Source organism: Lynx canadensis, chromosome D1, assembly GCF_007474595.2.
Source record: "Lynx canadensis isolate LIC74 chromosome D1, mLynCan4.pri.v2, whole genome shotgun sequence".
Taxonomy (NCBI): domain Eukaryota; kingdom Metazoa; phylum Chordata; class Mammalia; order Carnivora; family Felidae; genus Lynx; species Lynx canadensis.
Genome location: NC_044312.2, coordinates 105,020,315 through 105,031,186, shown reverse-complemented (window position 1 = coordinate 105,031,186; position 10,872 = coordinate 105,020,315). Strand labels below are relative to the sequence as shown.

General features: G+C 42.0%; 1 protein-coding gene across 1 annotated transcript; it reads right to left on the bottom strand.

Annotated features, from left to right (window-relative positions):
* Positions 1-564: 564 nt before the first annotated feature.
* Positions 565-10,582, bottom strand: MS4A12 (membrane spanning 4-domains A12). Its single transcript, XM_030333833.1, has 5 exons — positions 10,319-10,582; positions 7,139-7,276; positions 4,637-4,753; positions 848-958; positions 565-666 (listed from the first exon to the last, which is right to left on the bottom strand). The coding sequence occupies exons 1-5, from the start codon at positions 10,580-10,582 to the stop codon at positions 565-567; spliced, it is 732 nt and encodes a 243-aa protein (XP_030189693.1).
* Between the last annotated feature and the right edge of the window lie 290 nt (positions 10,583-10,872).

The window sequence follows — 10,872 nt, the reverse complement described above, 5'->3', positions numbered from 1 at the left end:
TGACTAAACCACCCTTCTGCATCACTTGGGCCATGCCTTCCATATACACTTTGATTTCTTGATGCTTATACCACAGTCATCCCTTTTCTCTAATATATTAAACAGCTCTCTATCTTAGCCGGATTGTTCCCCTTGGCCTTTAAACATGCCCAGGGTTTTCCCATTTCAGAGACAAAATAGCCATAACCCCAGTAAAACTCCCTCAGTGTTTCATCCTTGGCCTGCTGTTACCCCACTGCAAATGAGTTCGATGTACGTGAAAATACTCTGTAAATAGCAAAGCTTTGTAGTTATCCAGGAGGCAGGGTTTGATGATATGAATGTACAAAATACCGTGAGCCATATTCAGTCTTCCGGTCCTTCGCCTTTGCCAGTGTGGTAGTGGTATGTGGGAAGAAACTGTGTCAGGGAAATACATGCGGTTATCGTTAGTGACAAAGTAAGAAGAATCTCAAACACAGTCTTCAAAGATTAGCGATCATCGTGGACTGTGGAGGACAGTTTCTTAAGAAGTTCCTGCAGAGCAGTTTAACCCCATGAGATGTTCTGGTGCTCTTTTTTGTTTTAAATGGCATAAGTGAGGTGGCCATCGTCTCTGGGAGGAGCTGAGGAAGACTCTGGTGCCAAGGTACTGGTTGCATACACATTTGGAATAACCAGGACAGGCTGGAAAGAAAGAATAAAAGAAGCACTATCGTTACTACAGTCCTACTCAGTCCTGTTCCCCAGCCCTTTCTCCCTCCCCTGACTCAAGGTGAGCTCTCGTGAACCTGCCGTGGGACTTGACCGCTGCTCTTCTTCCTCCAGCACATACTCAATTATTTTACAGAGAAGAGGCCCAGCTCACCCTGCTGGTCTTGGTGATTGCTTCGTCGGCAGAATGGGCTACAGTACAATTTGTGCAGAACTCCAAGACCGAGAACATGATCAGCAGGGCTGAGATTCCTTTCCCAGCAAGCTGAGATCAAGAAAAAAACACGCTGAAATTTTGACTCATCAGGAGGGCTCCCCGCAGGCTTCAAAAAGTTATTGGCTCATCGAAGGTGCCACTGTTCATGCTCAGCTTACTCCATGATTGTTTCTCTGTTATCACCAAATGCTTATTTCAGGGAAATGTGAATTAATTTTGAATTTTCTTTAAAATGCAACAAGACTTTCCTTTTCTCCAGCAGACTATTTAGAAACATTGGAAAAGAAGTGCACTGTTTTTCTTTGCAATGGATTTCTTGTTTTTATAAAAATGTTACCTGCTTATTAAAAAAAAAATTAAGCCATATAGAAAACAATCAATCATCCCTAATGTCACTGCCCAGAAATAAGCAAAATTAATATTTTCTGCCTATTTTTCTAGAACTCTATGTAGAGGCCAAAAGGCAGATAGAAAAATGGATGCGTCGTGAGACAGCAAGAACTCTTCAAGAATGGAATTGTTTTGTACTTACTGTTTTGAAGTTTGTAAATACCATTTGATTTTAAAAGAATAGAAATAAGTAAATTAAGTCTGCTAAAGTTACAACTAAAAGTGTATGAAATCCATGAAGAAGTTGAAGTAATTTTAAACCTACCTGTTTCAATTTTAGTGTGAAATGATTGCTTACGAAGAATAAGGCGATTGGGCACTCTTATTTGACATCTGTGTCGTCTCACCTCTCTTCACCTTTCAGATTTTGGTGATTATGTCACTTTTCACTTATTTTGGTGGGGGGGAGTGGGTGAACATGAAAAGCTTTATATTCACTCCTGTAGCTGTCATTTCCCTTGCTGTTCAGTCTTCCAGTCCCAGATGATCATTTCATTGGTTTAGTACTCCTTGCTAATCTTTTTACACAACTTCTCCCTGCCTTTCTGAGTTCTTGATTTAATTTACATCATGTGTGGTTGAATAAGCCTTGTTCAAGAATTTTATTGGATGTGTTATTCTTGACTCACAGTTTCTTGTCACCAAAAACTTGATGACATTGCTCCATTGTCTTTCCTCCCTGCATGTTGCTGTGGTGGACACTGAGCCACGCTGACTTTTCTTCCAGCTTATAGGCGATTGGATTTCTCTGCCTAAAACCTTAACAGATCTGTTGTTATACTTTATACCTTAACAAGGGTCTATATCTATGCATCTTTCTCAATGAGTGTACGTGTCTTTCTCCCAGATAGGTTATTCTCTTTCAACGTAAAAATTCAGTGATTCTCTTCGTTCAGGATTTTTTACTCAGTATCCCTGGTTACTTTTTTTCTGTACCATTTGTTGGATTCTCTACTCAGGGAAACCAAGTATTACTATGTTGGATGAAACTTGCCTGTCTGCCATGTTTATCATCTTCTTTCTATTTAATGTATTTCTCATTGTCTTCTGTGAAGACTGTGATAGCACGTTTTCTCTCTACCATATTTTTTGAGTCCCTTGTGTTTCTTGCTGTGTGTGATTTCTTTATTAGATCTGTAATGGTCTGGGCTACTCGGTTTCTCTAGTGCCACAGTTCTTTTTATTTCATCCTGTCATTTTCTCTCTCTTTTAGAGAGAGAGAGAGAAGAGAGAGAAAGAAAACGTGCACAAGTGGGAAGAGGGGCAGAGGGAGAGAGAAAGAATCTTAAGCAGGCTTCGCATTCAAAGCAGAGCCCGATGCAGGGCTTGATCCCATGACCCTGGGATCACGTCCTGAGGCGAAATCAAGATCGGATGCTCCACCAACTGAGTCACCCAAGCCCCCCCCCCCCATTTTATTTTCTTATTAATTAATGATTTTCAGTAGTATAAAAATGTTCATGAGAAATCTTCTATTGATAATTGGGTAATGTTTTCTCCCATATTGTTTTTTGTTGGTGGTATTGTTTTGTTTTGTTATGTGTGCCACTGCTGCGACATGGTATAACATGGCTTGACATGCTATTGGAAATTTCTTTTGTTGTCTCTGTGTTAAATGGAAAAACCTATACCTGGGATTGAATACCAATACCTGAAACCAAAGAGCTGGTTCATGTGTTAATCCCAGAGTAGAGTCATTCTGTCAGAGAACAGGAATTTGAGCTAAAATTTAAGGAAGTGGTTGCACAGACTAGTAAGGAATCTAACCACGAGAACGAGGACACTCAGTGGATTCCTCATTGGTGTGACTCACATCTCCATCAAACCAGGGCACATCTTGTGAGGAAGAGGGAAGACACGTGTGTTTGCATCCGTTTTATCATCTGATATGTCTTTTGTTCTAATCAGTTGAGTTGTGTATCTTTTATTCAAAGTTAATAATAGGCATCTGAGTGTTTCTGGTGACCCATTAACCCGCGGGAATCTTAAGTTTTCTTTCCTCCTCTCTTCCTTTTTTTCCTTCCATTTCTTCCTTTAATCACTCTGATGTATTTAGTTTCCTACCACTTTTTTCAGTTTTCTCATTCTTCAAGTGAACAACTGTGTATAGGCCTTATGTTTGTTCAGATATAGTACAGGTGAGTTTTCCCCGATTATATGTCTCCTTAACTTTGTCCACTTTGTCTTCCTTGTTTCCAGCTTCAACTTAAGGGCTAGATACAGTTTTGTGTACATTTTGCTCAATGCTAACTATGCAGCTGCAGCAGTGAGAAAAATAGCTTAGCTGGCACTGAGCACAGTTCTTGCTGGTGAATGTGGGCTCTGCTCTCTCTCTCTCTTTTGAGAAATGCCTATAGTAACACTTGCTCCAAGGTCAGAGGTATATCCTGTTCCTGTGGATTTCTGCTCACTCCTCCATGTTTTCAAGGTGCTCTGGAAGAAGTTAACTCTGGTGACCTTTCCTACTTCTCTTGAGGTCCTGGGATACCATGGGCTTTTAGCATTCAGGATTTGCTGTATACCTTCTTAGAATTGACTGCTCTCCACCTAAGTCTCCTTAGCCCTCGATCGGAGAGCATTAGTGAGACTTCTCTGTATATTGTCATTTCCTGCTTTTCCTAGTTTTGTTTCTGGGGAGTAAGAAGCCAGGTTAGGAGCTGTGCTCTGCCACCTTGAGACACAGCAGAATCATTTGGTTTTTCACTTGGATGCCTATTTAAATGGCGATTTTTGAGTAATTTGTGTTCTTTGGTTTGGTATTATAGAGGATATATATTGTGTTCTTGCTTCACTCCGTGGTACTTACCAAGAAGTCCCCTCATATTCTTGCCTTCTTATAAGCACTTCTGTGCACTTGGCTCTTGGGGAAATGGTCAGAGTCCATGCTTTGCCTGACTGTGGTAATGAATGGATGATTCTGTTTGGAGAACATTGAGAGGCACGTGCTTCATTTTCAAGTTGCTTCATTTTTCACATTTCTCTAATACAAGTTGAACATCCTTGATGTGGCCAGTTTCCCTTCATCCCGTTCTCAGTCTAAAATGAAACTACTCCATAACGTGACTGTCTTTGTTACGCAGAATTTCAAACCTCTAGAAAATACTGTCTGGGCGTCTTTAAGTCTCTTTAGCTGTCTTCCCCATCGTTCATGTGATCAACAGTGAGAGCAATAGAGGGTGTGCTTTCTGCCCCAATCCATCTGCAGAAGTGGCTCTTCCACTTTATTCTACAGTCCTAGCGATCCTGTGACGTAGTAGTGGGGCTGCTATACAGTCATGAGAGATACGTGTGAGAGTGGCCAGAGAGGAGACGTGTGGTGGATGATGGGATACTTACGATTGCCCAGCAGTCTTGGCTGAGGATCCCATTCATACCCGCATCCAGCAGCAGCAGAGTCACTCCAGTGGAGACAAAGATCGCACTGACCGTGTTCATGCCTAGGCTGCCTCTAATCTAATGGAGGTGACAGGAAAAAGAAACCATACGTAGGAGAAAAACGAAGCAAAATGAAATAAGAATCAGTTAAATATAATGGCTCTCAATCCTTGAAATCTTCAAACAAATTTTGAAGTCGAAATGACTTTTGTTTTTCCTGCCTCTCTGAGTTTTCTTGAAAACTGTGCTGTATGCAGAGTGAAGGTAGCGTACTTCTAGTATCTGTAGAAAAAGGTACATAATACAGAGCAGAAGCTCATCCATCGCGTTTGTCTAAAAGCCTCACACACAATAACAAGTGTGTTCCCGGTTTAAAATACTAAAACGACAAATAAAGCTTCAATGAGCATTTTTCTGTGGCACGCATTGTGTGAAATTATTTACGTACATCGTCTCATGGAACTCCTAAAACCACCATACAAGGTAGTACAACAAAGCATCCAGTGTTACATAGATGGAAAAGCGTGTCTGCAAAGACATGTTTGCTGATAAATTTAGAAATTGACGAAAACCCTGAAGTCGTTCTAGGGACTCGATAAAAAAAAACCCAGGTTTAGAATGAGGAAGTCATTAGGCTTTTGTGGGTAGAGATGTATGGGTAGAGTACACAATTTTCTTCAGTTTCTACAAGAAGATTTCGACACGCAGCAGGATAATTGGGAAGCCAAGTCTTCAGCCAACTTGCTAGCAGTGGCTGAGTTAGTTCTTGAGAATTCACAAGAGCTTTGGCATGCCTCAGGGTCTCCCCACGGGCCTCTAAAATGCTGCTGGAAAAATTGCTTCAGGTACCATTTTAGTAGCTGTCTTCTCCAAATGGACAGATTCTGTGCCTGGACAACCTCAGTTAGAGGGAAGGATCCATAAATGATGCAGAGAAAGGGTGCTTTATTTTGTTTTTTAGATGACGACAGGAGTGGTTAATCGAGGTTAGACTGATTTTAGTTTCGTTTAGTCTAGCCTAGTCCCTAGTCCAGTCTCTAGTCTAGCGTTTAGTGTCTAGTTTAGTGTCTGGTCTAGGAGAACTTGAGCAGCAGGACTCTGTGTTCCCATTTTTCCACTCTTTGCTCCTGTGCCGGATTAAATACAATCCTGAAACCACCTCTGCTCTGGTTGTCACCATGTCTCGGCAAATCACGTTCCTGCTCCTGTTTCAAAAGTAGACCAGGAAATTGCCAAAGGTGGGGAGCTGTGGCCAAGAGAGTTGAAAGACCTGTCTCAGTGATTGGTTTCATAAACTTTTTTTGTACCCAATTGGTGCTTTCAGTGATGACTTAACAAACTGTAAAACAAAAGTCACATCTGAGTAAAAATAGGCTGTGTGCAAATAAAAAATAAAAATACAAGGCAAGGCAGAACTGAGAAGTGGCAAATGAATAAGAGAGTCTTTGATACCAAAGTGGCGGGTGGGTATTTCCTGGCTCCTATATTCTGCTTTGGAGTTCCCCTAATGCAGTGTGACCCGGTGGAACCAGGGAGCCCTAGGATAAAGCTAAAAACCTTACCTATACCAGTTTCCGCTCTTGGGAGTTGGACAGTCAGGACATGGGGCTCTGCCATTTCTGAGTGGCAAATTGTGTGGACCGTGCTGGGGCACACATACCATGGAGGCAACCGGTAGAAATATTTTTGGGGGAAAGAGTGCTCCCCTTTGCATTTTCTGAATGCACTGTCTCAATTTTCCTCTCCAGATCAATTAAATGAATCTTTCAAAGAGTTTAAAAAGTAGAAACATTCTGACTTACCAGACTAGGGGAAAACTGCTTGGATGCCAGTATATAGAGAGCACTGGTAGCAATGAACTGTAGAAACAGACACATTTATTTGTGAAACATGGGTTCTTTGGTCGTGGGAGCTTCTCTTTTAGTAGGAAAGATTGGTCTCTTTATGTTCATCTAGTTTCCCTGTCGAAAGTTCCTCTCATACTTCTCCATTTTCTGGAGTAACTTTCTGAGATTGTTTCCTTTGGGCTTCTCCCTTTTTTTCTCTCCTTAGTTTCTCGCATGTAAAGAACTCATTCTCTTGTGAGCTTACCATGTGTGATGACTTCTGAGCTCACAGCTCCGTCTCTTGTCATTATCGTTTGCGTGTTTTAATCATGTTCCCAACCACCTCCTTTTGCCTCTCTCCACCCAGTACATACATTTCCATCTAAAACATAATCAGGAACTAAAACTTTGGCTTGTTGGTTACTTGATCAGTGTAAACTTGAGGGTATGAGTTTAAACTGCAGGTTAAAATGGAGAAGAAAAGCTCTTCTTTTTTAAATACTCAACCAGAGCTGCTATATCTCACTTTTACAGTGGATCAGATGTGGGGCTTTTATAAAAAAATGGGCTATGCATAGGCTCGGGACAGCGGTATCTGATAGACTGAGAACGAGAGGTGTTCTAGCAGTCTACTCACAGAGATGCCACCCTGGATCGCATATCCGCTAATAAAAGCAAAGGAAAGAAATGCAAAAACTAGTCTATAAATGGCGTCCATTAAACCTAAAATAATTCTGAAACCAATGTGCATCAATCCAATCAGGATCTGGATTGCCTGAAAAAAGAAAACGGGCATTTTAAGGTTGCTTCTTCATTTTCAGGTATGAATGAGGCATCACTGTCATTGCTGCTGCTGCTTTTTTGTTGTCAGCTCCGTCAAGATGCATGGCTGTCCTTTGTGCATATATATCTGTACCGCAGGAGGTGGGCCACAGAGATTTTGGCAGACGCTGGAGCCAGGCCCTCAGCAGAGGCCTTGTTTGAGGTATTTGGGGAGGCTTGTAAGGATGGCCCAAGGAGAGTTCTTCAGGTGCATGGTTAAGCATGCAATGGTGTCCCCTGAGAGCCTCTAAAAGACTCTTAGGAAAAAATGCTTTAAAAAAAGTTTATTTATTTTGAGAGAGGCAGAAAGAGCACACATGAATGAGGGAGGGACACAGAGAGAATCCCAAGCAGGCTCCAACTGTCAGCGCAGAGCCCAGCGTGGGGTTTGAGCCCACAAACTCGTGAAATCATGACCTGAGCCAAAATCAAGTGTCAGGTGCTTAACCAACTGAGCCACCCAGGTGCCCCTGGGAAAAAATGCTGTAACTTTTTAAAAAAAATTTTTTTTAATGTTTATTTATTTTTGAGACAGAGAGACAGAGCATGAATGGGGGAGGGTCAGAGAGAGAGGGAAACACAGAATCGGAAGCAGGCTCCAGGCTCTGAGCTGTCAGCACAGAGCCTGATGTGGGGCTCGAACCCACGGACCGTGAGATCATGACCTGAGCCGAAGTCGGACACTTAACCGACTGAGCCACCCAGGCGCCCCCCAAAAAATGCTGCAACTTTGATGGCCGTTCCAAATGGACCTGTTTTCTGCTTGGGAAATCCCTATTATGGGGAAAATATCAATGAAGGAAGTATCAGTGAATTTATGGGGCATTAAGTACATGTTTGATAATATTCTAAACCCTTCACATTTATTGTTTCATGTAATCTTCCAACTGATTGGATGGAGACACAGAGCTGTCTGTCTTAGTTTTCTCAGGCTGCTGTAACAAAATACTGTGCTACCTTCTGGGTAGCTTATAAACAACGGAAATTTATGCCCACAGTTCTAGAGGCTGGGAAGTCCCACGTTCTAGGTGGTTGCCTTCTGGTGAGGGCTCTCTCCTTGGTTCATAGCGGGGGACTTGTCACTGTGTTTTCACATACCGGAAAAGGCTAGGGATCCCTCAGGAGCCTCTCTTGTAAGTCACTAATCCCATTCATGAGAGTTCCTCCTTCATGATCCAGTAAGTATTTCCCAAAGGCCCACCTCCTAATACTATCTTTAAAGTTAGGATTTCAACATAGGAATTTTGGGAAGACATTCAGAACACAGCAGTGTCCAAGGTCATATAATTCCTGAAGAGCAGATCTGGAAATTTAATATAGGAAATTGATTCCAGAACTTGTGTCTTAAGTATTGAATCCAGCCTCCCTGAAGGTTCAGCTCCACCTCTCCACAAAGTCATCTTGATTAGACTGGTCAGCGTAAGCTCTTCTTTCTTTCTAAATTCCTGTTTTATCTTATGGTGTAGATTATACACCTTATTACTTGGTCTTATGCTTATTTATATTGTTCTTTTTTAAAAAAAATCTTAGGTGCACAAACATTTTCTTGTTGGCCAAGACATATCCTCAAAGACAGGGAATACATCTTTGTACCTCTTAGAGCACCTTCCTTCATCCTGGATGAGCACATTTGTGAGAAATAAGTACTGTTAGATTGGGCCAGAAGTTAACTGGAGATTTACCGTTTGTTTCTTCCCAAATGTATGCCTTAATCTGCCCAAGAAGACTGCAGATACAAAGATTGCTGTGTTTATTTCTTCAGTAACTTTCTGTTGAGTACAGTTATTAAGTTGAATCAGAGTTGGAAAAAAAATCACAGCTTCCTAAATAGGGCTAAGAGATTCCTATTTTCTTTGAAAAATGAATTTCCTTGAAATTCAGACTAATGAAAGCTATGAGCCTTCTCCCTGAAAAACCATTCTTAAACATCCATCCATACACACATCACACTTTTGTATAGAACTTCAGAGGTGTCATGGGCCTCTTTTAGCCAACCACGGGTCTCAGTTGAAGCGATTAGGCATTATATTTGGCTTTTACAGACTCTTCTTTAGAGCAGAAGTTCAGTCAATTGACCTCAGGTTTCTTATCCTCACCCTTGCCATCATCTTGATGGCAGTTAGATGTTGGCTTAATGCTGGTCTACTCTTCTCCTGGTATCACCCTGGCTGTACCATATACTGACCAAACTTGCCTACAGGCCAGATTTGGTAATTTGGTCATTTAACTCACTCTTGATGTTTGGCCACAGCTACTTTACGTTCTGAGTCTGCTGGGGCAGATGCCCCAAGTCCTACCACCTGCGGCTCCTGTACTGTTGTGATGCTTGGGGGCTACTAATAGTATAGATGTACAGTCTTCAGGGAAAATAAATAGCTTCTGTCAACTGGAACTTTTACAAACAAAACGGCAGCCATCACTTTAAAGTCCTTCCCCTGAACACCTCTCTGTGACCAGTTAGAATGCCCCAGTGGCTCCCCATTTCCACTCAGAGTACAAGCCAGAGCCTCTGTCCTCCAGGCCTCACAGGGTCTGGCCCCCACCCCTCCTCTGCCCTCCTTGAGACGACCACCTCTCTCCATCATACTGTTCTACTTAACCGGCCTCCTTCCTGTTTTCCAGACACAGCACATGTTCTCCTCTAAAGGCCTTTCCAACTTTACCTGGAAGCTCTTGCCCTGATGTCTGCATGGTGTGCTCCTCCCTTCCTGTCTTTGCTCAGATGTCATCTTCTAAGGAAAGCCTGCTCTGATCAACTTGAAATTGCTACCCCTGCCCTTCACTGCCTGGTACTTCTTATACTTTTTATGCTTCTTTATTTATTTACATTGGTTGTCATCCCCCACTATACAGTTTCTAGAAGAATGTTCAGAAATTCTTAATGATTGGACATGTAGGTCATGAGATCACAAACTTCTCTCCACCTATATAACTTATAAGGACAATCAAACCTTGCAAATGCAAAATTAAAATTCTCATAGTAAGTAGACTTAACCCCTAGTATCTTTGCTTCTTCTCTAAAGTTTGTGGTTGCTGCTCCTGTAGCTGGGTTTACCATTTGTATGTTTCCTTGGCCCTGCTGACTCTTGGTGATGATTCCTGGAGACCCAAAGAAGGGAGGCTGGGCACTCTGAGCTTGTTTTGTGGGGTGCATGAAACCCAGAGGTGGTGGAGACCCAGGAGCCATGGTGTTGCTTGGTGGGTAAGGACTGAGTGTGGTTTCATATGTTTGAGGTTGGTTTGTTGGCTGGGATGACATCACTATGTCCTAAGTACTACAAAACATAACAAACTTGTAAATTTACCCACGAAAGAAATTAAAGACAATCTTGTCAAGTGTCAGTTTTCTGTGTGAACACTGTAGAGCAAGTGAGCAAATAGTGGGTGATGACAACCAATGTAAACACGATCCTCGTTTGACTTTGGAAGGTATACCTCCTATAGTTCAAAGGAAGCGAAGGAGGGGGAAGACAGGGATGGTTTTATTTTCCAATGATTGTTCAATTTTGTGAAGTATTTATACATACTAACCTTCCCTGAGTTCATTGC